Source organism: Mirounga angustirostris, unplaced genomic scaffold, assembly GCF_029215605.1.
Source record: "Mirounga angustirostris isolate CCGP_5_RB_7025 unplaced genomic scaffold, mMirAng1.0.hap1 SCAF_16, whole genome shotgun sequence".
Classification (NCBI taxonomy): domain Eukaryota; kingdom Metazoa; phylum Chordata; class Mammalia; order Carnivora; family Phocidae; genus Mirounga; species Mirounga angustirostris.
The window spans coordinates 53,494,021-53,521,685 of NW_026991724.1; the positions used below are offsets into that span (position 1 = coordinate 53,494,021).

General features: G+C 52.7%; 3 protein-coding genes across 9 annotated transcripts in view; 1 reads left to right on the forward strand and 2 right to left on the reverse strand.

The window, feature by feature from the left end:
• Positions 1–23,644, reverse strand: part of IL4I1 (interleukin 4 induced 1) — a 36,079-nt gene extending 12,435 nt beyond the window's left edge. The window contains exon 1 of the mRNA XM_045891982.3: positions 23,510–23,644. The gene's annotated coding sequence lies outside the window, so the exon portion shown is untranslated. The remainder of the gene's footprint in view (positions 1–23,509) is intronic.
• On the reverse strand, positions 411–23,649 carry NUP62 (nucleoporin 62). Of its 6 annotated transcripts, none has more exons than XM_045891984.2 (3): positions 23,510–23,649; positions 20,393–20,425; positions 411–3,204 (listed from the first exon to the last, which is right to left on the reverse strand). In XM_045891984.2, exon 3 carries the CDS (start codon positions 3,138–3,140, stop codon positions 1,545–1,547), a length of 1,596 nt encoding a protein of 531 aa, XP_045747940.1. In that variant the 5' UTR covers positions 3,141–3,204; positions 20,393–20,425; positions 23,510–23,649; the 3' UTR covers positions 411–1,544. The 6 variants fall into 6 exon arrangements, with proteins under 6 accessions (XP_045747940.1, XP_045747945.1, XP_064436426.1 ...); XM_045891989.3 differs by lacking the exon at positions 20,393–20,425 and adding an exon at positions 4,096–4,161 and having other exon boundaries at positions 23,510–23,644; XM_064580356.1 differs by having other exon boundaries at positions 20,393–20,545; positions 23,510–23,609.
• On the forward strand, positions 23,446–27,489 carry ATF5 (activating transcription factor 5). Of its 2 annotated transcripts, none has more exons than XM_045891992.3 (3): positions 23,446–23,585; positions 24,910–25,206; positions 26,158–27,489. In XM_045891992.3, the coding sequence occupies exons 2-3, from the start codon at positions 25,029–25,031 to the stop codon at positions 26,820–26,822; spliced, it is 843 nt and encodes a 280-aa protein (XP_045747948.1). In that variant the 5' UTR covers positions 23,446–23,585; positions 24,910–25,028; the 3' UTR covers positions 26,823–27,489. The 2 variants fall into 2 exon arrangements, with proteins under 2 accessions (XP_045747948.1, XP_054367489.1); XM_054511514.2 differs by lacking the exon at positions 23,446–23,585 and adding an exon at positions 23,698–23,826.
• The last annotated feature ends 176 nt before the right edge of the window (positions 27,490–27,665 follow it).

Genomic DNA, 27,665 nt, shown 5'->3' on the forward strand with positions numbered 1-27,665 from the left:
CCGGGGGCAGAGGCAGAATGCTGGGCCAGTACTGGAGATGATCCCCATCCATGTCCACATCCCAGCTCCACCTGTTTCCCACCTTTGAAGTACAACTGGTGCCCTCCAGCCAGCCCCAGGTAATGGAGAGGAAGGCCGCCAAAGGCACCTGTGGCCGCTGAGCTAACACCTTAGGGATGATGGCAGAGGCCTTGACATTCAGGTGTATCTAAGACGGAACCCGAACACACCTCATGTGTGTTCCTCTTCTGCCATCAGCAGAGAGGAACCCACGACTTGCTTCTGTGTGTGTGTGCGCCTCAACGAGTTCTGCTGGTTTCTGAGCTCCAGACAAACGGCCCCCACTTGGTGTAGTCTTCTGGAACCCGCTCTTTCCCCCAGCTTTCTAAGCGATCCACACGAATGGCATCTTTTCCGTTCCACAATAACTTTTATTTAGGAAAGCAAAATATAGTCATAGGTATCTCAGACAGTGCAGTAAAGTATAAAGACAAATACAAAAGACACTCAGGAAACAACCGGTTGGCTTCTGTCTTCTGGACGCCATGGATCTCACTGTAACAGGCTAGGTTTGCTCCAGCATTGGTAAGTTCCAACCCAAGTCTGTGGCCATTTCAGCAGGTATTTTGTGGATGAACATTTGATGCCGTGTTTCATCTCCATTGTCTGTTCATTCAAAAATGTGAGAGGGATTGTGCTGAGGACACAAAAGGGACAAGAAACAGTCCCTGCCCACAGGGGCTCACACTCTAATGGGGAGGCAGAGAAGTCAACAGTCGGTACAAGACAATGCAGCAAGTGTTACCAAAGATGCACGCTCTGTGTGGCGTAGGGGCCACAGGACAGCCACCTGACCCAGCCTTGGGGCAGCTGAGATGGCTTCCTGGAGGAGGTGAGGCCCAAGATAAGGAGACCTGGAGGATGAAGCGGCCTGTCAGCCAGGCAAGGTAAAGACCTCCCCAGTGTGAGTCTGACCCTTTTCTCAACACTGCATTCAAGTCCCTCATCTGACTGGTCCTTCCTCCTTTGAAATTCTACATCCCACAGTCGGTCCTATTCACAGGTCCCTCCTTCGTACTACAGTGAATCTCCGCATGCACACACCTTACACCAGGATGCCATGTCCTCGAGGACAGAGACTCTCTTCACTGTACCTACAATTATGTTGGGCAGAGTGGCCACTCAGCAGACCCTGGGACTGGGAGAAGATGGGTTTTGGGTGAACTTCTCCAGCACTTCTCTAGCACTTGGCTGGAGCAAGAAGGATGGGTTTGGGTGGGGGTCATAGTGAAAGGGGTCTGAGATACACAAAAAGATACGCAAAGAAACCACACCCACTAGGCTGCTGCCTGGACCAGAGAGCTTAGAATACTTCTGTTTTCACTAATGCAAAGTCAAACCACAGAACTGTTCTCAACGGCACTGTCATTTGAAAGAAAGGAACAAACAAATATTCACTGCAACCAAAAACTAGACCGTAATTGCGCGTCCCCCACTGCCCCCATCACCCTGGGAACCCACAGGCCCTGAAGATGGCTGCCAACTCAGTCGAATGTGATCCGGAAACTGCGCTCCTGCTCCTTGCGACGTCCCTCGCACACCTTGGTCACCTCCTCCACCTTCCGCTGCAGCAGGGCCGAGTTCTGGTCGATCCACTGCAGCGAGTCCATGTGTGCGTTGAGGATCTTGCAGATCTGCTGCAGTGGGTCGCTGTTGTCGGCCGGACCTCCAGACGTGTTCAGGTGCTCGATGATGTCCTTGAGGTCTTGGGCCATGCGCTTCAGCTGGGCGTCGATGTTCTCAGCCAGCTTGTAGGTTTTCTCTCGCTCCTCGTCGGCATGCTGCAGGTAGACAGTGCCACTCTGCTCCTTGACCGACTCCTCCAGAGGGCTCAGCAGGTCTTCCAGCTCCTTCTGCTGAGACAGGATGAAGTCGAGCTCTTGGTCCAGCCTCTTCTGGTCCAGCTTCACTTTCTCCACCTCACGGTGGAGGGTAGTGATCTTCTCCCCGTTCTCAATCAGTGTGCGGTCCCAGGCATTGACCTGTGTGGCCTGCTGCAGGAAGTGCCGCTCCTGGTCCTCCAGCTCCAGACTCCACTTGTTGATCAGACTCTCCAGCTGGGCGTAGGTCATCACAGGGCTGGCGGATGCCCCAGTGCTGCCACTGGGGCCAGGTGGCGCGGCCACGGCAGCTGGTGCATTGCTGGCGATCCCGGCTGGCGCCAGTGGCTTCAGATTCAAGGCGAAGCCCGTGGTGGTGGTGGATGCCGTGCTGGTGGTGCTGCTGGTGGTGGCAGCGGCGGTGGTGGTGGATGTCGTTGTGGAGGCAGTAGAGGCTGCTCCAGGGGCCTTTAAGCTGAAGCCCAGCGTCCCAGCCCCGGGAGTTCCGGCCGTCGTTAAAGGGGTACAAAGGGAAAGCCCAGTGGCGGGGGACGAGGTCGGAGCAGTGGCTAGCGAGGCGAACAGCGTGGGCCCAGCACTGGTGGTGGCAGCAGCGGGGGCAGGAGCGGCTGGCTGGGTGGCTCCCGCTCCGGTGGCAGCCGGGGCAGCGGGAGTGAAGGGCAATCCGGCAAGGGCCGTGGGCTGGGTGGACGTCCCCATCGAGCCAATATTGAAACCCGAGGCCCCGGTCTGGGACGTGCTTCCGCCTGTGAATGAGAATCCTCCCGGTGCGGTGGACGGCGCAGCAGAGGTGGTGGTGGAGCCGAACACGAAGCCGGTGGGGGCTGTGCTCTGGCTGGAGGTGACGGTGCTCGAGAGGGCACTGGTGAGGGTGCTGCTGCCCAGCCCAAAGCCGCCAGCGTGGCCTGGGGCCGGGGCCGGGGTGGCCGCTGCACTGCTCAAGTTTAGCTTTGGCGCGCTGATCCCTAAGGAAAATCCAGTTCCTCCTGTGGCAGGAGCTGTGGTCCCAAAGCTGAAGCCTGGGGTCTGTGTTGCTGGAGCTTGGGTCGTGAGCGAGAACAGGCCGCTAGAAGGGGTGCTTGCAGCCGGTTGGGAGGGAGTCCCAAAACTGGGAGCCCCACCAGTGCCAGATGTAGAGAAAGAAAACCCGGTAGCAGGCGTGGTTGTCGCCGTCTTTGCAGCACCAAATGTGAACCCGCCTGTGGGGGCCCCCGTGCCTCCAAAATTAAACCCGCTCATGGCTCCAGAGTCTGGTGGCAGCAGCTACTCGGGCTCCCAAAGCAGATCCGCCAGTGTCCACAACCTTGGGAAGATTTTTAAAGCAGAGTGAGTCACATGATCAGATGGCAGCCTGGGGAAGGCGACCTCACTGGCAAGACGGAGCAGTGTGGGGGGTGGCAGGACTGGATAATTAAGAGGATGTGTCCACCATCCCACTCCCTGCTATAACCTAGCCAGGCCCTGTTAAAACTAGAAAAGAAAGCTCCAGAAGCAAAAGCCCATCCCTGGGGGTCACATGCTAGGAACTAGATGTGCTTGGGACAGGCACGGCCACATTCAGCACAAGCAGGACTATCTGCTGCCCTAGAGAAGGCCAAAGAGCCCCTGAGGAGGAGGTCAGATTCAAGGCACTTCTGGAGAGTGGGACTAGAAGCACACAAAGTAACACCTTCAGGACCTGCTCCCTAGGCTTCCCTGCTGAATGCAAGTGGGAGGTGGTAGGTGGTGGACTGCTCTGAGTGCCACCCGGAGTGTCTTTCTGGACCTCACAGAGAGGCCCCAGAAAGCGGAGTTGTATGGCAGGGCACGAGGCACCTGAAGGCCCCATCTGTGCACACCCCTGACCATTTAGGAGGATGGAGGCATGTTGGAACGTCCCCTTGCCCTTTTTTTTTTTTTTTTTTAAAGATTTTATTTATTTGTCAGAGAGAGAGAGAGAGTAAAGTAGGGGGAGCAGGGGGCAGAGGGAGAAGCAGACCTCCTGCCGAGCAGGGAGCCCAATGCGGGGCTCAATCCTGGGACTCCAGGACCATGACCTGAGCTGAAGGCAGACGCTTAACTGACTGAGCCACCCAGGTGTCCCTCCTGCCCTCCTTCTAACTCAGGGGTGGACATGGGACCCAAGTCAGCTAACTTAGACCTCCCCTGGGATTTCTCTCCAGGGACTCAAGAGGAGGTGGCCTCCTTCACCTACCGGTGTAGGGCACAGAGAATGTGCATGTGGGGCATCCCCTCATCCTTCCAGCCATCTGCAGCTGAGCTGTACACAGTGGGGAGGAGAAGGGAGGGAGGAGAGGGAAAGTGATCATGTGCCCAGAAGATTCATACATGCTCACAGGGTCCTGCACTGGCTCTGGTGAGGAAAGAGAAGGGAGCCCAGGAGGACCTGTGAACACCCGGCTGTAAATAAGTTCTCAGACACCTGGGGGTTGTAGTTGACCTCAAGTTTAACAGGAATTCATGCTCGGCTGCCACTGCTCAGTGGGTCCCCGCCCCGCCCAGGCCCCCTCACGCTGTGGCTGCATGATGAGAAATGCCGATTCCAATGTAGACACCAGGGTGATTTCCAGGCAGCCTGGTGTGCCCAGTACCATGCTACATACATTCTCCTTAGCCACCAGACCCTCAGCTAACTTCACAACAGTCCTACAGGGAGGTTGGGATGATGGTCCCCATGCAAAGACAGGGAAAGAGAGGCTCATATGGAAGTAACTTGTCAATTCTTATCCCACAGTGGGCCCTGAACCTGGCCATGGGCTGTAAACCCCTCTTTATTTCCACTCCATCAAACTGGTCCATCTGGTCAGAGGGCATGCAGCCCTGCTTTGGGGCATGGCCACCATGCTGTACCCCAGCCTCCACCCAATACCCCGTAGAGCTTATTTTCCCTTCATCTAAAATAGCTGAGGTAGTTCAGCAGCAAGACAGCTCCCTGTTCTCAGGCCCAAAGTTGGTTCTCCAGACATAAAGAAAAGACCCAGATTTGAACTCTGCTTCTGCTACGAGCCGTTGGTCCTGGGGCAGGTCACTCCTGAGCCTCTCTACACCTCAGTTTCCCCAACTATAACGAGAAAGATGATCCCCTCCCACTGTGAAGAATAAACAAGGTCACGACAGAGAAGCCAAGTGCCTGGCCCAGAGAAGGCATCCACAAGTCCTGTTTCCTCTTCCCTCTCTCTTCAGGGCCAGTTTTACTTCTTCCAAGTGTCCTCAGGAATCCTCTCGTGGCCTGGGCCAGAGGAAACCTGCTGTGGCTGCCCCTCCCCAACTTCCACGGCACCCTCTGCCTTCCTGGCAGACCCCGGTATTACCTTCTCCTCCTCCACACAGACACATGCTTCTAGGGAGATGACCTCAGTGTGGTCTGCTCTGCCCCCGGGGCCGCCTGGTTTAAGCAAGCAGATCTCAACTGGCCGCCCATCAGCACCTCCAGGGGTGGGTGTTCAGAATATACACTGCTGCCAGACCAACGGGGGCAGTCTCTTTGGGGGGGGGGTGCTGGCTGTGGCATTTTTATAAAGCTCTTCTGGGGGCTCCTGGGAAAGGTCCCTTCATTCTCACCACAGCTATGTCTGAGCCCCCAGGGCCGCTGGTGCCCCACACTGCCCTGCGCCAGACCCCCTCTCGCGTGGGAGCGACACCTCCCCACTCGACAGCCATGTCAAGCCAGGTTTGCTGTTACCGGCAGCCCAAAGCGTCTGAACAGCTACACCTACGTGTTTCATTTCTCAAGACCTCAGCCCAAGAGAGTTTCTATTAATATGCTGCAGCTAAATTTTTCCACAAGAGCATTTATAAAAAGCTCTCTGCAACTATTAAAAAACTAAAAGAAAAACAATGGTCTGTGGGGGCTTTTATGGTTTAATGGTTCACCATTTATTAAACGCCTCATCAGTTTCCGATACTACACATGCTAGGGATCTACTAACAGTGGCAAACACATATTGATTCAGCCCTGTGCTACGTGCTTTAGATGTATTATTGCTCACTTACTCGAAAAGCAGGTCCATTTCATAAACCAGGAGAGTGAGGCCCGGAGAGGTCACCTAAGCCATGGCTCTTGCCCTTGAGGTAGCCAGAGACAGGGCAAACACGAACTTCAGTACCAGGGCTCTAGGCAGGGACAGTGGGGGGTGAGAGTGGGGAGGGGTCACATAAGGGAGCATTTTCCTGAGCTGAGTGTGGAAGGATGTGAGGTCAGCCAGGGTCGGTCAGGTGGGTGAGAGGAAGGGCCTGGGTGAGGCAGAGAGAAGCTGAGACACAGGTGTCTCTGGGGTGCTAAGTGATTTGGTGTGGCTGGAGGGAGTGTTTGTGCATGGAGTAAAGAGCTGACTCAGAAGGCCTGGGTTATCCACACCCTGCACGTTCCGAAGAAAAGACTGGCCCTTTTCTAGTTTCCTGTGAGATAACCTGCAAGCCCTGACAGCTTGACCTCTGCAGGGGCAAGAGACTAATGACGGTCAGTCACACAGACGCTCCGGCCTACGTGACCGACCTCCAGCAAAAATCCTGGACACCAAGGTTCAGGTGAGCTTCCTTGGAGGGCAATACTCCACATGGGCGAATTAAGTGTTGTCACAGGACTCCACTGGGAGAGACAACGGGTAGCTCACACCTCGTCTCTATCCTAGACTCTTCCTGGTGCACCTTTTACCTTTGCCGACTGATCTCCCTCCTTTTGCTGTAACCATGAATCTAACAGCTTTGCTGAGTTCTGTGAGTCTTTGCAGCTAATCACTGAACCTAAGGGTGGTCTCGGGGAATCCCGAGCACAATGTGTGCACAGTGCTGTGTGATGTGACGGGAGCTGTTGGTCGGGAAAGGATGTGTTGATGGCCCAGACTTCATTTTGAGTGAGCCATGCAGGGACTTGAGGGTTGGGGAGACTAACACGGCCAGATACATGTGTGGGGAATTGACTGGAGGAGAAGAAGCTAAAGGGTCAGGTGGCTGGGAGGAGGCTGGGGTGATGGTCTAAGCCAAGAGCCTGAGCGAGGAGCCAGGACTCTGGGGACAGGGGAGAGAGAACCCCAATCTGGGAAACGTGTAAGTCTGTGCAAAAATGAAATGAAGTGATGTTTCTGCAGTGGCTGTCTCAAGTGAGCAAAGCCGTCAACCAAGACCCGGACTTCGGAAGTTTCTCACAAATGTGTCTGAACAGATACACACTATTCTGAGCTCTGATACAGGATTTTCCCTTTTTACCAGAGGGGCAAGCTTTCCTACAAGAGCAGCTGACAGCGCTTGGGTCAGGTGCTCAGGGCTGGGTGGCCGCAGACGTGGCACCTATAGCTCATGTGGGCCTGGAGTGAGGAGGGGCTGCCTCGAAGTCCTCGACTTACTGAGAGAGCCGCCTGCCCTGCACCTGTCCTTGTTTTTCAAACCACATCCGCCTACCTTCACAGCCCAGGGGAGTCAAAGGTTCTGACCTACAGACTCATCCTGTCCCCCAGCTTCGAGGACCATGGTTCTCTACCATCACCTCCAACTTCACTCAGGTCCACTAACCTGACCTCTCCAGTTCTTTGCTACTCCAAATCCCAACTTTAATTTATTTACTTAGCCCTCTTGTGTGTACAGTGAGGACAACAGAGACAAAACAAACTCTCGGTAGTGCAACATTAACTCACACAACAGACACATCTGAGTACCTGCTATGTATGAGCACTGTTCCAGGCCCTGGGAATATGGCTGTGACGGAGAGAATGAGTCCCTGCTCTCACGGGGCTTCTCTTCCAGCAGAGGAGACAGACAGGAAAACAACAAACTTCATAAAGGAATCCTACAGCATGCTAGAATAGGCTAAGCATTATGGAGGAAGAAAAAGTGGGGCAGGGAAAGGGGATCAGGGCAGCGGCATGGGGGTAAAGGGGTTGACTGAGTCATACCGAGGAAAAAGCTAGAACAAAGCCGGGGGCGGGGTGGGGCACGGCCATGACAATAGGAGGCCAGTGTGGTTAAGCCCAGGGACTCTCCCTCTCTCCCTATCCCAGCCCCTTTCCTATGTCCGGGACAGGGGTGTTTGGGAATGAATATGTGGGGATCTCAGCCTTGGACCAAAGGAATGGAAGGATTAAGAAGGCAATGTGTGGGGCGCCTGGGTGGCTCATTTGGTTGGGCGACTGCCTTTGGCTCAGGTCATGATCCTGGAGTCCCGGGATCGAGTCCCGCATCGGGCTCCCTGCTCGGCAGGGAGTCTGCTTCTCCCTCTGACCCTCCCCCTCTCATGCTCTCTCTCTCTCATTCTCTCTCTCAAATAAATAAAATCTTAAAAAAAAAAAAAAAAAGAAGGCAATGTGTGTGTGGGGGGGGTCTGTGTGACAGAATAATGGCCTCCATACATGTCCACCCCCAACCCCAACCCTGTGAATACGAGACCTCACATGGCAAAAGGGACTTTGCAGATGTGATTAAATTAAGGATTTTGAGATGGGGAGATTACCCTGGATGGGCTGCATGGACCCTAAATGTAACCGTGAGGGTCCTTAAGTGGAAGGGGGAGACAGAAGATGTGACCATGGAAGAACATTCTGAGAGATGCTATGCTGCTGGCTCTGAAGACAGAGGAAGGGGCCCCAAGCCAAGGAATGCAGGGGGTCTCTAGAAGATGGAAAAGGCAAAACATGGATTCTCCCCCAGAGTTTCCAGAAGGAAGGAGGTCCTGTGGACCCATTTCAGACTTCTAACTTTCAGAACTGTAAGAGGACAACTGTGTGTTTTAAGCCACTAAGTTTGTGATCCTTTGTTACGACAACAGGAAGCTGATAGAGGAATAGGGGAGAAAGAACAGGATGAACTCAACCTAGATAAATGGATGGGAAATACATCCTGGAGTTGGGGCCAAGGAAGAGGCTGGAGAAGAGAGGCGATGGGGCCAGGGCAGGTCTGCCTCTGTGCACTGGGGCCAAGGGGAGAGGGTGCGGCAGTTACTGGGCCCCGGAAGCCGGGGAGCTGGTGGGAAAAGAACAGAGAGCTGCGATTCTGAGAATCTGGACATCCCCTGCTGCTGGGGCGACCTCACCAGGGGTGTGGGATGTGTGCGAAACCCAGCAACGACAGGCCAGCTCTGACAGAGGGAGGGACAAGGTGGCCTGGGAGCATGAGAAGGGCTGGTGATGGTGACAGTGTCAGCCCACAGGGCAGGATTTTCTGCTTTTGTTCACTACTGCAATGCCCAGAACCTAGGGCAGTGCCCCAGCATGCAGAAGGCGCTCCATAAATAACTGCGAGTGACTACCTGACAACTAAGAACTACCAATTACGGAGCGCCACCTACGTAATGGTACTGGGCCAGGAATACTAGGTAGCAGCACAAAGAATCCTTCCTGGATGGGAAACAGGCTCAGAGAGGTGATGTAACTTCTTCAAAGTCACAGAGTGGCAAACACTAGTCCCAGGATGGGAATCCAGATCTTTCTGGGGCTAAGTCCTGAAGTTCTGCCTGGAGCAAGGAAGGAAGAGATGTGAGAATTAAGTCTTAAAGGATGAATGGGGTTCTCTGGGCAGACATGTCACCGAGAGAGAGATCTCCACAGGCCAGCTTCTGTACAGCTGTGGCTGGAGCAGCAGGCTGTGGGGAGGTGGGGTTGGGGGCCAGGTCGCAGAAGGAGATTGCCAGGCTGGTCCATCCAATGGAGACAAAGCCATAACAGTTTCCCTTCCTGGTCCCGTAGCTGTCCTTCAACTTCACACGTCAGAAATGTGAGTGACCCACACTAGGCTCCTCCACTGGGCGGCTGTCTCCTTCCCTTATACCAACCAGTTCTACTCCACTTCATTTGGGGCAGCAGTGAGTCCAGCCCAAGGGCTCTAATTCCCAGGGCTTCTCGATGGGGCTTGGGATTATGAATCCAGGGTTTTCTAGTCCACTAATGGGCCAGGATGGGGGGAGGCACTGCAGACAATAGGCCTGTAGCTGTCATTACAAGTCCAGACTGTGGATTTCTGTGCGCTCTGAGGACAGGGGCCTTTGTTCGTCCCTTTCTGTCGTTCACTCGGCAAGGCTCCGCAGCAGCCCTTTGGCCAGAGCCCCCGCTTCTCCACTCCTAACCCTGGGATCTTAGATTCTAAATTCATCCCCCATGCCTGCTTCCTCATATGAAAACCAGGGATTACAATGCATGGATCTGCACTGGGCGCTTAGCACGCGGCACCTTGGGGCCCAGTTAAAGCTAACCTCTTATTAATGCAAGTTCTGGGAGCAACTGGAGCAGATGCTCCTGACATTTCAGCCCATGGCCACCTGGTGGTGCTGCCAACAACGCTGAGCCCAGGAAGCAAGGAAGGAGGAGCTATCTCTGTGGGAGCCACCCCTCCAAAGTAGCAATTTGATGGGGCACCTAGTTGACTGAGTTGGTAGAGCCTGGGACTCTTGATCTCAGGGTTGTAAATTTGAGTTGGGTGGAGAGATTACTTAAAAACAAAATCTTTAGGGGCGCCCGGGTGGCTCAGTCGTTAGGCGTCTGCCTTCGGCTCAGGTCATGATCTCAGGGTCCTGGAATCGAGCCCCACATCAGGCTCCCTGCTCTGCGGGGAGCCTGCTTCTCCCTCCCCCGCTCCCCCTGCTTGTGTTCCCTCTCTCCCTGTGTCTTTGTCAAATAAATAAATAAAATCTTTAAAGAAAAAAATAAAATAAATAAAATCTTTAAAAATACGTAATATCTTAAAAAAAATAAATTAGCAATTTAAGACTTGGGAGGATGTGTGACGATGGGCTCAGAGAGACCAGAGGAGGAGAGAAACAAGGGGAGCACAGGAGGTGGGAGCAGGAGAGAAAAGGGGGGGAAGTCAGAGACTGAAGGGACCTTTGCCTTTGGCCCCCATCAGCCCAGCCAGGGAAATCTGATCCCCACGGAGATTTGAATGTGCTCCGCTGTCCAACACCGCCCCCCCACCCCGACGCCCCCACAATCATCTCTCTCCTCTGGGTTGTCTCACCAACATGTAAAACAGAGCTCATTGGCCACTCACCCCAAGTCAGCCAACTCTGCTTCTTAAACATCTCTTGAATCAGTTCCCCTCAAAGAAAAATCCTCTAACCCTTAGGGAACGGGTGAGCTCAGAGAGCCAGCCCTCCAGGAAATCAAGTGATAAGCAGCGAGCAGCTTGCTAACAGCCAAGGCAGAGTCTCCACTGGTCCAGGCTGAAGAGACAGCAGCGCAAAGGCCGAGGCAGCAGTGTGCTGGGAGGGCTCCAGAGCAGTGAGGGGTCGGTGCGGCCAGACTAGGGTGCAGTATGAAGCCACAGGTCCTATGTGAAAGGACCTCATTTGTTTCGAAGGACTCCCCCAGGCAGCTGGGGAGGAGCCCGTTGTGTTCTGGACCACTCTGTCAGGCTCTCACACAACTACCGTGCCTGCTGGGCATGGCTAACCCTGGTTGCCCGGAATGGAGCCTTGGAGAAAGGCAGGCTTTCGTAAGCCAAGTTGGCAGCAGGGAAACTTCAGTGCTCACGGCAGTGTGAAGGCCTTCTCTTCCACAGGTGCACGGTGTCCCCAACAGGGAAGGCAGACTGACACCCGCCTCTTTCCAATGGCCCTCTCACCGCCTTAGGCCTCTTGGGATTCCGGTCCCAATTTCCTAAGCCTGCTCCTGAGGAACTGTACATTCGAGGCCCTTCAACCTCCCAGGTACAATTAACTTGTGTTAAATATTAGAGACCTGTAAAAAGAGGACACACAGGAGGCTTGTCTGTCCATCTGTCTGCCTGCTCTCCAGGGGGAGGAGCTGCAGAAAGCCTCACAGCTTGTTTCACTGCTGCCTGTCTTCTCCCCCACGTGGTGTCCCATGATTAGATTCTTCAACACACCCCTGCATGCTAACTGATGAGGCTGCTTTGTCACACATATTCCATTTCTCAATTACCCAATGATGTGGTGGCTATTTTATTTTTAAAGATTTATTCATTTACTTGAAAGAGAGTGAGAGAGAGAGAAGCTGACTCCCTGTTGAGCATGGGGTTCCCCCGGTGGTGGCTCTTTTAAAAATGAAATTTAAATTCTTTTTGTGAACAAACAGTTTGATCATGTGGTTCCACATTCCAAAGGGAATACTGTGGTCTCCGTCCTCCCCTGTCCCCACAGCCACCAGCTCTCTTTCCCGGAGATAAGCGGTTGGATTTCCCGTGCCTCTTTCCAGATTTTTTTGATGCATTTAAGCAAATGCAGTGCGCTCTCTACCCCTCTGTACACAAAACGTCACATGTCAGACCCACTGTCCATTTTCACTTACTCTATCTTAGGACTCATTTTATGCAGGCTTATTATCCTCATTGGACAGAGGAGAGCCAGTCTGGCAGAGGCACCAACACCCTGCACCTCGGCTGTTTGCTCCTGTGGGTTGCCTCAAGCTGGTACCAAAATGCTTCTTGGATTCATAGGTTCCAAGCCTTCTCTTCCTTCCTTCCCCTGAAAAAACTACCCCAAGAAGTCACTTCCCAGCTAATTAGTGATTACATTCTCCTTTACTCCAAGGCTGGAATTATACCCAAAGGAGCTCAGGTGGTGGGAAAAACAGCAGTTTTCCCATAGGGAAAACAAATCAGGTTAAGACCTGCGTGGAAAAGAAGTCAGGAAACAAAACAGTCGATTTTAAGGAAGGTTCTAGAACAACAACTCAATATAAAATAATGGGACTGGAAGAGATCTGAGGAATACTCTGGTGCAGGGCCCCCTACCTATTTTGCCAAGAACTGTTTCCTATAGAAAGATTTTTTTCTCTAACTGCATTTTTAATATTTAAATTTTATTTTTTTTCCTTTTTTAAAGATTTTATTTGTTTGTGAGGAAAAGAGAGAGAGAGAGTGTGTACAAGCAGGGGTAGTGGCAGGCAGAGGGAGAAGCAGGTTCCCTGCTGAGCAAGGAGGCAGATGTGGGACTTGATCCCAGGACCCCGGGATCATGACCTGAGCTGAAGGCAGACGCTTAACCAACTGAGCCACCCAGGCATCCCTAACATTTAAATTTTAGCTGCACAATTAATACGAGTCCTTTCTTTAAAATAATGTCTTGCACATCACCAACAAAGCTAAAATTCTCTTGATCACCACCCTTCACCCTGGTTCCCACACCTGTGAGGTAACTGCTGTCATGTATCTTTTATCTATGTATTTGTGTATGCATTCATAGCCTGAGGAGATGAAATGATTCTAATTTTCCTTTTCATTAACAATACTGCAACAAGCATGCTTTTCACACCTTCTTTGACACAGGTGCATTTTTTCCAGGGCAGATCCCAAAAAGGAGAGTTGCTGGCCATGGATACTTGCATTTTGGTTTTCCTGGGGGCAACCAAAATGCCCTCCAACCTGCCTCTACCCATCTTTATTCTAACTGGCAGTTCCTGGAGAGAATCATTTCCCTACAACCTGCCAGGACCTGAGATTAGGTAGCTTCATCAATCTGATGTACCAACTGCATTTATTTAAAAATAATGATAAAAGCACTAACCATTCAGCACTCGTTATACACCAGCCTGTGCTGGGTAATTCACAAATAACCTCATTCATTCAGTCAGCAAACATCCACTAAAACTTAGAACGGGACAGGCCCTGTGCTGGGCAAACAAAGACAATACGATATGGTCACCACCTTCATGAAACTGGAGTGATAAATAGAAAAAGTTACCAGAATTGAAAACAAAACAAACAAAACCTGCACACAAATATTCACAGAGGCATTATTCCCAATAGCCAAAAGGTACCCTCATTGGCAGCCACATTTTCCCTCCATCATTCCACTCCAGCCCCACTTGTTCTCGACTGCCTAAAGTATTCCTGCCTTGGGGCCTTTGCACCCGCTGGTCCCTTGTCCTGGAACGCTCAACTCAAGTGTCCCCATGGCTCACTCCTTTACTTTCTTCAGCCTTTGCTAAAATGTCACTTACTGGGGTGCCTGGATGGCTCAGATGGTTAAGCATCTGCCTTCGGCTCATGTCATGATCCCGGGGTCCTGGGATCGAGCCCTACATTGGGCTCCCTGCTGAGCAGGGAGCCTGCTTCTCCCTCTCCCTCTGCCTGCTGCTCCCCCTGCTCGTACTCTCTGACAAAAAATAAAAAAATCTTTAAAAAAATAAAAAAAAGTCACCTACTCAGTGAGGTCTTTCCTGGCTATCCTTAGGACTCACAGCACCATCTGAGACAGTAATATACTGAACTTACGGATTTCATTTATTGTCTGTCTCTCCATTAGAATGTCAGCTACATGAGGGGCAGCATTTTTGTTTGTGATCCCCACTGTGGTACCCCCAGTGTTAGTAACAGTTGCTGGCCATCGCAGGCACTCAGCAAATGCTTGTCAATGGAATAAAGAGATCCAAGGGTTGCTTTGTGCCAGGTGCTTTTTGTGTACTGTCTCCTTTAGTCCTGACCCCACCAACTGCGAGGTAGGTACCACCAGTATTTCCCTTTTAGGGTTAAGTAACTTGTCCAGTGTCAACATAAATGTCAAAGTCAGGATGATTAAGATAAGATCTTTTGTCCTCAACTAATTCAGAATTTACTGAGAGTAACAAAGAGATAAATGATAGGATGACAGTGTGAAAGAGCTCTGGTTAGAACCTACTGGAAGCCTAGGGGACATGGTGATTACCTTCACCTGGGGAATGGGTAAGGGGAGGGTCAGGGAAACACTCCTAGAAGAGGAAGGGATATTTAAGCTTGGTTTTGAAGGATGTGAAGGAGTTAGGGTAGGAAGGAGTTAGGTCAACACCTCATTACAGGCAAAAGCTTGGAGAGGTAAGGGCCTGCTGCCTTGTGGAATGGTATTAAATACCTGTGTTAAAACCACAAGATGCCAGAGGTGTCTGGGTGGCTCAGCTGGTTAAGTGTCTGACTCTTGATTTCGGCTCAGGTCATGATCTCAGGGTTGTGGGATCAAGCCCCACGTCAGACTCTACACTGGGCGTGGAGCCTGCTTAAGATTCTCTTTCTCAGGGAGCCTAGGTGGCTCAGTTGGTTAAGCATCTGCCTCTGGCTTAGGTCATGATCTCAGGGTCCTGGGATCAAGCCCCACATAGGGCTCCTTGCTCAAAGGGGAGTCTGCTTCTCCCTCTGCCTCTGCCCTTCATTCTGCTCATGTTCTAATAAATAAATAAAATCTTGGGCTCCTGGGTGGCTCAGTTGTTAAGCATCTGCCTTCGGCTCGGGTCATGATCCCAGGGTCCTGGGATCGAGCCCCACATCAGGCTCTCTGCTTGGCGGGAAGCCTGCTTCTCCCTCTCCCAATCCCCCTGCTTGTGTTTCCTCTCTCGCTGTTTCTCTGTCAATTAAATAAATAAATAAAATCTTTAAAAATAAATAAATAAATAAATACAATCTTAAAAAAAAAAAAAAGAATGAAGTATTGACATGTTACAAAATGGATGAACATTGAAAGCTGGACAAAAGACCATCTATGACATGATTCCATTCATATGAAATGTCCAGAATAGGATAGACAAATCTAGAGACAGAAAGCAGGTTAGTGGTTGCCTAGGGCTGAGGGATGGGGGAACAGGGAGTGACTGCTAATGGGTATGGGATATGGGGTTTCTTTGGGGAATGATGAAAATGTTTCAAAATTAGATTATGGTGATGGTTGCACAACTCTGTGAAAGTACTAGAAACCTCTGAATTGTACACTTTCATAAATGGAGGTGCGTTATACAATACCTCAAAATAAAACCAATAAATAAACCAACCAGGCATGGGATGCCAGGAAGGGGTTGAGAGGGCAGAAGTGAAGTTACAGAGGTGGGCAGGGGCCAGGCTCAGTCCTGACTTTACCATGAGGGCAGGGGCTGGGCAGAGGGGTTTCCAAAGATAGGATCATGCTTTCTTCTGGGGACAAGTAAAGCTGGCCTGGGAAGGAGACAGGAGTTGAAATGCTCCAGTCATCTATGAGGCCATTAGGGGCTCCCTGAGAAATGCAGCTGGGCATGGGGACTCTAAGAGCACAGCAGGTGGGATTCTATTTTGTAGAATCACACACACCTGTGCTCCCTCCCCAGCCTCACTCCCTGTAATCAACACCAGCATCTCAGGGGAGAGGCAGTGATGTCACTGTGAGGGAGGAAAAGGTCCAGGCTGGGCTGTGGTAGAGACAGTTGCCATGAAGATGGTTTCTCTGGGGACCAGGTGAAAGCCACCAGAAGTGGGCGGCAGAGTGGCTTTGACTCTGAGAACCAGAAACCAATCACAGCCCCTACCTGTCTCTAGATATCAATTGCCATGCTAATATTTCTGGACGTTTATTATGTGCTGGGCTGTTTGCAGTGCTTTACCTGCATTGACTTCCAACTTGATGAGGTGGGAACTGTTCATGACCCCACTTTACAGATGAGCAAACTAAAGTCAAGAGAACTTTAGTAACTTACCCAAAGTCACACACGCCGACCCAGGCTGTCCAACCCCAGAGCTGAGCTAAGTACTCACGAACCTCTCCAACGTGACTTTTCCACCCCACCCCCCAACATGTGCCATGTCTAGTACTCCCTTCCCACTCTCTAAGGACATCTCGGACATATCCGTCACCTTCCAGACTTGTGTAGGTTTCACCCTGAATCCAATTCAGTGCTGTCCACCTTCTCCAGCCACAGGCGAGACTCCTGAAGGCTCGGAGTGAAGGGGGGCATAAGCTGCTCTTTCCTGTCCTTACCTCTGGAATCTGTTCCTGCTCTGGGTGGGGGCAGGCAGAGAAGGGCAAAGGGCTCTTGAACTAATTGAGAGTGGGGCTCTGCTGGTCCTGACCCAATGCTCTCCATGGACAGCCCCCACATGTTTGGGGGGGCACCTGGGGGCCGTGGGGGACTATGAGGTTTCCCCGTTTTGGTCCCCTGCCTCTACCTCTCTCTCTCTTGCTCCCCTCAGCTCCCACTATGCCTGGCCATCCCAGGAGTGCTGGCAGGGTTCAAGTCCTGCTACCTTCCTCTTGCGCTCAAGCCACCCCGTGGGAACTATACATGTGTGGCCCACCCCTTGGCAGCGGCTCTCCACTTCTCTTCCCCCATTTGGAAGGATGAGCTGGTTTGCTTTGAGAAAGGGAAAGCAGCCCTGGCAGCCAGGTCCTGGAACACTCTAGTCAGACAACTTCAGAGGATACCAACATCAGGCAGGGCCACTCTGACAGTGGTGGACCAAGACAAAATAAGACCAGTCTTTCAACACAGACAAAAGCACAAACGTTGTCCAAAGCATAAAAATGACCCAAATCCCCTTCCTGGCTCAGAGCTGATGGGTGCTCCTCACATTAACCACAGCATTAGCTCTGCTCATTCCTCCTGGCTCTAGGTAAGATAGCCAGTCCCGACTTGCCTCTGCCTCCCAGCCTCCAATCCAGAGCGAAGCCTGCTTCCCTGAACCCTTCCCAAAGTTACCTAACTTAACCCAGCTCCCGTAAGTCCTCCTTAATACCCACTTACTGAGATGCGCTGAGAGCCCCAATGGTGGGTAGCTCCCTAGCTGCAACAGCAAGAAACCCAAGTTGTTCAACTACATGTGTTCCTGGTGGCCTCTGGCTGGAGGCATGGACAGCTGACAAGAACAGACAGGGTGATAAGACACCAGCCCCTCTCTGGCAGGCACCCAGCCCTCAAGGACAATTCCGAGACCTCCTTCCCTGCTCCCCACAAACACAGCCCTTTAGACTCTACATGGGACTGGGTCCGAACAAAGCCCTACTCCTCCTCAAATTTGATCAGTCCAGCAGGGAGGGGTTTGGTCCAAATTCTCAGCAACTCTAGAATGAGGAGTACTTGGTTCCTTTTGTTCTCTGCTCTGGGCAGAGAGGATTACAGATCTGAGGGTGGGGAGAAATCACTGAACCAAAGGTCAGGGATGACCTGCAGCCCGAGTCTATCCACACTCCTGGTATGTTAGGGTTTCTCTCAATTACTTGCCAACCTTTTAAAAACTTGCATCTTGGGCGCCTGGGTGGCTCGGTTGGTTAAGCGACTGCCTTCGGCTCAGGTCATGATCCTGGAGTCCCGGGATCGAGTCCTGCATCGGGCTCTCTGCTTGGCAGGGAGTTTGCTTCTCCCTCTGCCCCTCCCCCTCTCATGCTCTCTCTCTCTCTCTCATTCTCTCTCTCAAATAAATAAATAAAATCTTTAAAAAAAATTATAAATAAATAAATAAATAAATAAATAAATAAATAAATAAATAAATAAAAACCTGCATCTTACACAAACTGCTGGACTTTCAACTTCTGTAAAATCGGAAGCTCTGCACTGCCGGGCCGGTATTGCTGCCCAGCAAGTTGAGCCACCCCAGAGCCGCACCTGTGACTTTTGGGCTCCCTGGGGCTTCGCTGGCCTTTCCCTGACACAGGGCCTTTGGGTTTACAGAGGTGGCTTACTCGCTGAGCCAGGAACTGCTCTAGGCCTTTTCACGTATTATCTCTTTGGTCCTCATCCGCTGCCCTCTGAGGGTTGTTACTGTCCCCACTTTACGATGAGGCCACTGCAGCACACGGCGGGTACAGTACATTATCTTGCTGGAGGTCACACAGCAGTAAGTGATGGCATCCCGAGCTCTGGGCACTATGTGGTCAATTATCTTCAGTCTGCCTGGTCCTTTTCCTATAGCTAGTCCCGGTGGGCATGGGAAGGGGCTCCCTAAGGCTGACCCTAGCCTTCATCTCCCAGATGAGAAAACAGGCTCCCAAAGGGAGGTGTGGTAGGCTGGATAACGGCTCTCCAAAGAGGTCCACATCCTAGTCCCCAAAACCTGTGAATGTATTACCCTACATGGTTAAATTGAGGATCTTGTCATGAAGACATCCTGGATGATCTGGGTGAGCCCCAATGTAACCATAATGGCCTTGGTAAGAGGCAGGGCAAGAAGATCAAAGGAGAAAACAGGAGAGGAGATGATGGAAGCAAAGGTCAGAGTGATGCAAAAAGGGCCAGGAGCCGAGGAGCACAGGCGCCTCTGGAAAAGGCAAGAAAATGGATTCTCCCCTCCAGCCTCCAGAAGGAACACAGCCCTGTGAACCTATCTTAGACTTAGAGTCTTCAGAACTCAAAGGGAATAAATATGCGTTGACTTGAGCCACTAAGTTCAGGATGGTACGTTACAGCAGCCACACAGGAAACAAGACGGAAGACGCCCGAGGTGCCAGAGCTGGTGCAGCAGCCCGGGGCCTACCTCGGCTGGCAGAGCTGTGGCTGCCTCTGCCCAGGGACACACAGCAGGAGCCAGGGGAGGGCTCTGGAGCTACTGGGCCACGTGGCAGATCAATGCTCCACATGCCTGGCCCTACGCTGCCCTCTCCCCAACTGGGATGGCCTTGGCCTTCCTGCCCTTGTTTGCTAGGACGTCCGCCTCCAACTCCTGCCCCCAACCCCCCACCCGCATGACCCAGGTACCTGCCCTAGCGCCTCTTCAGAAAGAATCTAGGCCCATCTGATGCAAACTCTGTCCCTTTTCCATCATGCCAGGCTGTCACCTTGATTGGGAAGCCAGTGAGGGGTGGCTGGTGAGGAGCAGGTCAGAATCAATAGAATTTGGCAATTGTGAACTGCAGCAAACCTGAGGTGAAGGTCTGGATGAGGTGGCCTCCCAGCAGGCTATGCCCTAGGCTGGGGGTCAGGGACCTCATAGATCTGAGGGAAAACAGGCTCTCCCTGGGGCTTGTAGGGCCTTGGAAGCTGTGCAGTATTGCAGAGGCCTGGGCTCTAACTAGCACTGTGATTGTGCACAACCCTCTTCACCTCTTGGGACCTCATTCTTGCCCCCTGCAAGACAAGTAGGTTGGCTTCTGCAGTCTGAAGCCCCTTCTCAGCACTGAATCTCAGATACTCAGGGTCCCGCACAGGTGGCTGCTCTCCCGGCCCCTCCCTTGCTGTACTGGGACCTCTTCCCAATTCAGGGCTCTAGGGCTGCGCTAACCAGGAACTGTTGCCAGGTGAGCCAGGGCCCCCAGAGAATCCTCCCCCCAACTCCCCCTCCCCATCAAAGAGCCAGGGTGATGCAACCTGCCTGCAATTTCCACCTCACTCCCTAAGCCTGTCTCCTCCGCACTGAAAAAGAGTCCCCAGAAGCCCCACCCATGCTCCCAGCCCCAGCTCAGGAGTTGAAGGGACTGGGGCACCTTGACCCTGGAAGACTCTGCAAGCTGAGGGAGGCAGAGGCATTTGAGTCCTGGAATTGCCGTGGGTCCAGGTCAAGAGTAGGCATAGAAGAAGGCTCAGGGTGCCAACACCTGGGCTCAAAGGTAGCCAATGATGACCTACAACCCACAAATTAGAATACACCAGGAAGGGCTAGGGAGCTAAAGTGTGCAAGCTGGCACCCACTCAGTAGGAATCAGTCAAGCTGCTTGGGTGGGACAGCGGGCACCAGGGCTGAACAGGGTGAGATCCAACAGCTAGAGAGAGAAAAAGGTGCAAGGGGCTGGGACAGGAGGACCAGGGTCCCTGCCCCAACATCTCCTCAGTCAGCATATGCGGCATGCAGCTGGCAACATGATTCCCACACTAAGCAAGTTCATTTCCAGTTACTAAAAAGTATCTTACCTGGCCATCCTCTCAAAAACCCGTAATTCCAGTCTACGAGACAAAACCAAATTGAGGGATATTACATAGAAAAAGCAACCAGCACTCTTCAAAACTGCCACAGTCATGAAAACCTAGCACAGTCTGAGAAACTACTGCAGAGATCACAGGAGGCTAAGGAGACACAATGACTAGATGTGATATGGAATCCTGGAACAAAAAAACGGCATTAAGAACTAGAGAAATCAGAATAAAGTATGCACTTTAAAAGCCCATACCGTTCTCCCTCTCCCACTCCCCCTGCTTGTGTTCCCTCTCTCGCTGTATCTCTGTCAAATAAATAAATAAAATCTTTAAAAAAAGGGGGGGGGCACCTGGGTGGCTTAGTCGTTAGGTGTCTGCCTTCGGCTCAGGTCATGATCCCAGGGTCCTGGGATCAAGCCCCGCATCGGGCTCCCTGCTCGGCGGGAAGCCTGATTCTCCCTCTCCCACCCCCCCTGCTATGTTCCCTCTCTCGCTGTGTCTCTGTCAAATAAATAAATAAATTAAAAAAAAAAAAGCCCATACAGATGTGGGTTCTTCAGTTGTGACAAACGTACCACAGTGATGTAAGAGGTCAACAATGGGGAAAACTGGATGAGGGGTATATAGAAACTCTCTATACTATCTTTTTAAGTTTTCTGTAAATAAAAAATTATTCCAAAATAAGAACTTAGGGGCACCTGGGTGGTTCAGTCGGTTAAGCGTCTGCCTTCGGCTCAGGTCATGATCCCAGGGTCCTGGGATTGAGCCCTGCATCAGGTTTCCTGCTTGGCAGGAGGCCTGCTTCTCCCTCTCCCACTCCCCCTGCTTGTGTTCCCTCTCTCGCTGTCTCTCTCTGTCAAATAAATAAATAAAATCTTTCAAAACAAACAAACAAAAAATAAGAACTTAATTAAAAAAACACCTTGTTCAAGTGTACATACGTAAAGATCTTTTCAGAAGAAGACTCAAAGATTTTGGGTGGGAAGGGAACATGGGACGGACAGGACTTAGGCAGTCTGAGAGTCCACCCTAATCCTACCTGCTATGGCTCAAATATCTATACTGAGAAGTGAAAGGAGGTTGGCCCTTAAGTCTCATTTAAAAGGCTGGAAGATCTTTTAAAGCACTTACTACTTAGCAGTGCAAATAAAACACATCCACCTCAACAATAATACCCCCCCCCCCCGTAGCACCTACTGTTTGCCAGGCACTAATCTAAGTGCTTGGCCTGAATTAACTCACTGAATCCTCGTAACAGTACTAAGTAGTAGTCACTATTTCTTTTTTAAGTAAACTCTACCTCTGACGTGGGGCTCCAACTCACAACCCCGAGATCAAGAGTCACATGCTTTACCAAGACTGAGCCAGCCAGGTGTCCCAGGAGTAAGCACTGTTACCTGCCATGTATACTGCTGCGTTTCCATTAACTAATCTCCATACTTTATTCTGGCACTATTAGTGGAAACCAAGGCACAGGGAAGTAAGAGAAATTGCCAGTAAGCTAGTAAGTGGGGCAGAGTCAAGGTATGAACCCAACAACTTGGTGCCAGAATCTGCGCTTAGCTGCTACTCTATGCTGCCTAGGTAATAACCTAGCCCCTATAGGTCAAGTCCTCAAATACTGGCAGAGTGGACAGTAAGTGCTCTAGGTGAAAGTAGTCAGATCCCAAGGACTTCCTGCGTGCAACAGAAGCCTGCAAATCTTCATTCCCAGATAACTCTCAAGATAAGGGTTCTCTGGATCTCATAACCGCCACATTCGATGTCAGGCTAACTCCAGGTGTCCTGCTGTGGACAGATGCAAGGTGGGAAATGGAGGGGTTTCTGAAGCAAAGACGCACACCTACTGGGGCTACCGGAGGGCCTAGTGCACAGGGAGGGAATGGTCAGGAAGCCCCCTCTCTTGTAGTAAAGGGCAATGCAGACCTCCCTATTTGGGGCAGGGCTGGTAAACTGATCTGGTGGGGGGCAGCTGAAGCAGAGAACCTTCTGAAAGGAATTCTGGAGGAGCGCTGAGGATAAGGGCTGATGGGAGGCGGGCAGAGGATGGAGAAAAGATAAGAGTCAGGGGGATGATCCTGTTTCCCTGCAACGGCGCCCCGTGAATGCGGCTGAGCGTCATCATCTGGAACGAGGAAGGGTGGGGATGGCCGGCAATTACTGACACCCTGAAGGAGCGAAAAAGACACAAGAATGACCTACTAGTAGGTGTTGGACGGCCCAACGTCTGGGGCTCTTGCCAGGGCAGGAGAAAGCGGTGAGACTGGACCCCAGACTGGACCCCCAGGAAGGGGTGGGGTTATTAAAAATAAAATACGTCGAACAGGCACGTAAGAACCCGGCTCTGGGTTTCACAGGCATCGAATTATTTGATTCTCACCAGGCAGAGTGGACTATTTCCCCCATTTTATAGGTAGTTCCCGATCTACGAGACTACAGAACTTATTCGCCACCGTCGCAGGGAGGAGATCCGAACGGCGCGCGCGGTCTCACTGTGACTCAGACCAGAGTCTAACCCACAGAGTTCTCAGCGCGGGGCGGCAGTTGGGGGGATGAGGGGACCAGCATGTGGCTGGCCGGAAATTCGGGAAGCAGGGCAAAAGAAACGAAAAGTGCACGGGTGCAGGTCTCAGAGAAGAGGGACCGAATCCCCAGAATCAGGGGGGCGGGGGGGGCGGGGGCTGGACCTCAGAGTCAGAGAGACAGAGAACCAGAGTCAGAGGGAGCAAAGGGCCACCCAGCCCGGATCAGGAGGAGGGGGCCGGAACCCCCGGGGGTAGGAAGGAAGACGGGGCTGGATCCCCAGGTCAGAGAGAAAAATGCCGAACTCTCGGGGTCGGGAGGAGGAGGGGACTGGATCCCAGGATCCCCGAGAGGAAGGGGCGAGGCCCGCCTCCCGACTGGGGCCTCGCAGGGCGGGGCGCGGAAGAATCCGGGCGGGCCGTGCTGCGCCACCCCCGGTATATCTGTCCCCAGTCCCCGGGGCCGCCTCATTCCCCGTCCTCAGATCACAAGCTCTCCTCAGGCCACCGAGACGCCATCTCCGCCCACATAGCCGTGGCTATGGCTCTGTAGCCGCGACCCCTCCGTGTCCCGGCCCGTCTCCGCGCTCACCGCGCTTGCGCTCTTCTCTACCGCCTTCTTTTCTTCAGCCGAGGCCGCCGCCACCTCTCCTTTCCGCAGCCATGGAGTGAGTAACCGCTCGCCCCTCCCTCTCCAACCGCCTTTCCCGCCCTTTCGAAGCTCGAGGCCTTCACGACCAGTCGAGGTGGGGGTGGGGTGGGGAGACGAGAGTGAGGAATCACGGTCGCGCAGGCGCAAAAGAGGAAAGACGCCCGTTGGTACGTGGCCGAGCATGCGCATTCGGATCGATGGCGGGAAGGGCGCGTTCTCCGGGAGAATGTTGGCGTTTAAAGATTGTCTGCGTGCAGGTGCGCCTGCGCACTAGCTCCAAGGGGGAGGGGCAAACGAGTCTGTCCGCGAGCCGTTGCTCACGTGCACAAGCCCACCAGATCCCGTATTTTTCTGGGAAGGGCGGACAGTAAGCAGCCGCACATGCGCACTGACTCCCCCAACCCCCGCAGGCGTGAGAGAGCGGTTGGATCGGTAGCGGAGCATGCGCTTCGGCCCTGAGCGAGAGAGCCGCGTGTGGAAAGGGTCGGGGTTGGGGGCCGGTTCTCCGCCGGCCCCCTCCACTCTCCCGGCTCCACGTTGCGCAGGCGCACAGCAAAATTTACGTTTCATTCAGGCACCTGCTGGGGCGGTGTCGGGGGGGCTGACTTAGATTGACAGGGCGGAAGGCGAGGCCTAGAGGCTACCGGTTAAGAAGGGGGTGGAACTAGGATCACAGCGGCCGCGAAGGGCGGGGCTTGGGGGGGTGGAGCCCATTGTGCGAAGGGGAGTGGTCAGGCAAATTTAGCCGAGGGGTGGGGTTTCGATCGGAGAAAAGGCGTGGCCTCTGGGGAATCATCGGAAGGGGTGGGGTGCGAGACTTGGGCAGGACTGGGGCGGTCATCACAAATTTCAAAGGAAACCCTGGGACTTGGTAGATGGACCACGTTAATGGAGGGGCAGGACTGGGGGACTTCCCCTGGGAACTGATTTGAGGTGGCTTCTTGGGAGGAGGTGGAGCCTAAAGAAAATGCTGTAGAGGAGGGGGTGTGGCTGGAAGAAAATTCTCCTGGGATTGAGTTTTTTATGAAGTGGGGCGAGTGGGTGGGGCTTAAGGGAATTCCCCTGGGAGACCATTAGGTTTCTGTACTGGAAGGAGCGGGGCTTGGGAATTCTAAGAAAAGTAACTGGGACCTAAAGAGAATTCCCTTGGGAGTGGGTGGGACTCAGAGATTTGGGGAAAGAATAGATTTAGAATTCCGATAGGGCAGGGTGCAGTCTCAAGCCCCGTTGGAAGGGGAAGGGAGGACCCTGGGGACATGGAGGTGTGGCTTGGTTTCTCTAAGACTTTGGCGGTGGATGAGGATGGCTTCTGACACCACCTACTTTTGTCTCACTTGTAGGTCTTCCACTTTCGCCTTGGTGCCTGTCTTTGCCCAACTGAGCAACCTCCAGAGCCTCCTTCCAGCTGTCGGTTCAGCCTTCTTCATTGCCACCCGTGCCCAGAGCCGGTGCTGCCGCCATGTCACTCCTGGCGACTCTGGGGCTGGAGCTGGACAGGGCCCTGCTCCCAGCTAGCGGTCTGGGCTGGCTCGTAGACTATGGGAAACTCCCCCTGGCTCCTGCCCCCCTGGGCCCCTATGAAATCCTTGGGGGAGCCCTGGAGGGCGGGCTCCCAGGGGGAGGAGAGCCCCTGGCAGGTAAGGGCCAGGTGGGGAATGGAGGTGGGCTGAGCTGGGCCATGGGGGCAGGGGAGAATTCAATGATTCATTCAATAAACATTTACTGAGTACCTGCAATGCATGAGGGGCTGCTTTAGGTGCTGGCAGATACAGCTGAGACGAGACGGACATAATCCCTGCCCTCCTGGAACTCACACTCTATTGGGGAGGCAGCCAAAAGACAAATTAGGTGATGATGGGTTGGGATAAGTGGGAAACACTTAGTAGCTGAGCTGAAAAATGAAAACAGCCCTAGTTTAGAGAGGGTAGCCAGGAAACACATAGGTAACATTTTGGCTGAGACCTAAAGGCTGGGAAGGAATAAGCCATGAAAAGACCCAAGGGAAGAGCTTTTCAGGTATAGGAAACAGCATCCCCAAGAGCCCTGGGGCAGAAGTTATTTTATTCATTAGTGTATCCCAAATGTTTGGCACACAGTGGGTTCTCAATAATTAATGAATTAAAGATGAAACAGGCTGTGTTGTGTGTGTGATCTAGTTTGCCTTTTAAGAATAGAGAGTAAATCAGAAACTACAGACATAGGGTAATCAGTAAAGCGGATGTTGGAATGGTTGAAGAAATGTCTGGTTGATTTTTGTTGTTTGGGTCATTTGGTTGGTTGACTGGTTCATTGACTGGTTGGTTAAGGTGTTGACTGGTTGGTTGACTGATTCCTTCAGTTCCTTGATTGGCCAACTGGTGGTTAAGTTGGTTGACTGGGTAGTTGATTGGTTGGTTAGATGTTTGTTTGTTGGCTGGTTTGTTGATTTGTTGAGTAGCCTGATGATTCATTGATTGGTCGGTTGATTGATTGTCTGCTTGGTGGTGTCACTCAATGAATGGCATGAATGAAGCAGGTGTGAACAAGCACCAGGTTGGGTGGAAGACCAGGAACTCAATGACATTTATGTCCCTCCTCCAATCCTCCAGGTGACGGCTTCTCTGACTGGATGACTGAGCGGGTGGACGTTACAGCCCTCCTGCCCCTGGAACCCCCCTTGCCCCCAGGTGCCCTCCCCCCACCTTCCCCACCCCCACCTGACCTGGAAGCCATGGCCTCTCTCCTCAAGAAGGAGCTGGAACAGATGGAAGACTTCTTCCTTGATGCTCCACTCCTCCCACCATCCTCCCCACCACCGCAGCCCCCACCCTCAGCACCCTCCCTCCCCCTCCCACTCCCCCTCCCCACCTTTGACCTCCCCCAGCCCCCTGCCCTGGATACCCTTGACTTGCTGGCCATCTACTGCCGCAGCGAGGCCGGGCAGGGAGATTCAGCGTTGGCGCCCTTGCCCCCACCACAGCAGCCCCCTCCTCCTCCCCCTCCACCCTCTCGCCCGGCCCCCTACCCCAATCCTGCCACCACCCGAGGGGACCGCAAGCAAAAGAAGAGAGACCAGAACAAGTCAGCAGCTCTGAGGTACCGCCAGAGGAAGCGGGCAGAGGGCGAGGCCCTGGAGGGCGAGTGCCAGGGGCTGGAGGCACGCAACCGGGAGTTGAGGGAGAGGGCTGAGTCGGTGGAGCGTGAGATCCAATATGTCAAGGATTTGCTCATCGAGGTGTATAAGGCTCGAAGCCAGAGGACCCGGAACAGCTAGAGGGGCAGGGGCTTTGGGCCATAGGGGGCACTGGTCTTCAGCTCCAACTCACTTCTCTTTCTGCGGCTGAGGTGGGAGGGTCCCTCCATCATCCCCCTGTCTGTCTCTCTCCCCTTCTCCCCGTCTCCTTTTATCTTTGTCTCCTCTCCTGTCCATTTCTGAATCTGCTCCCCTTCTCCCTCCCCAGAATCATGGAGTGTTTGGCCTTAGTCAACATCTACACTCCTCACCTAACAGCTGAGGGCCTGGAGCCCGCAGGGAATTCGGGGAGCAGGGGAGAGCTTGCAAACCTGGCCTCTCAGACGGGGAAGTGAGGCCAGGAAGCTATGCAGAATGAATGTGCAACTGAGGACGGGAGAGCGAGCTGGGGACGTGAGGCAGGGAGGGTTTCAGGAACGGCACCCTACTAACGATATAAGCAAAAAGCAAGCCAAGTGACCTTGGGGAAGTGTATTTGGGTGGGAAGCCAAAAGGCGGCCAAGTTCACAGAGCAGATGAATATGCAGGTAGACGGGGGGAATGGGCGGGGTGGGGGATGGCCATAATTGGTGACTGGGTGTTCATTTTAGCTCTGGGAGGAAATCAGTGTTTGTGGAGGTGTTTGGGGAGGGGCTGCAGGGACTGATCCTTTTGGTGATTTGTGAGCAGAAATAAAATGAAGAATTTCCCCTGGTCTGTGTGTCTTTGTCTTGGAGAGGAGAAATTGGGGAGAGGGCAGTCTCAGGCCAAAGACGATACTAACAGTAGACAGAACAGATAATACTTCTAGTTAAGCTTTTGGCACATGGCCAAAGTCCAGATGGGATGATTGAACTAATAAAGACATAAGACCCACTTTTAGAT

Bases quoted from the DNA above. Each gene is read 5' to 3' on its own strand.
- NUP62 (XM_045891983.3), bottom strand. From the start codon at position 3,140: ATGAGCGGGTTTAATTTTGGAGGCACGGGGGCCCCCACAGGCGGGTTC.
- ATF5 (XM_045891992.3), top strand. From the start codon at position 25,029: ATGTCACTCCTGGCGACTCTGGGGCTGGAGCTGGACAGGGCCCTGCTC. The intron at 25,207-26,157 runs GTAAGGGCCAGG...CCAATCCTCCAG, and splicing joins GGGAGGAGAGCCCCTGGCAG to GTGACGGCTTCTCTGACTGG.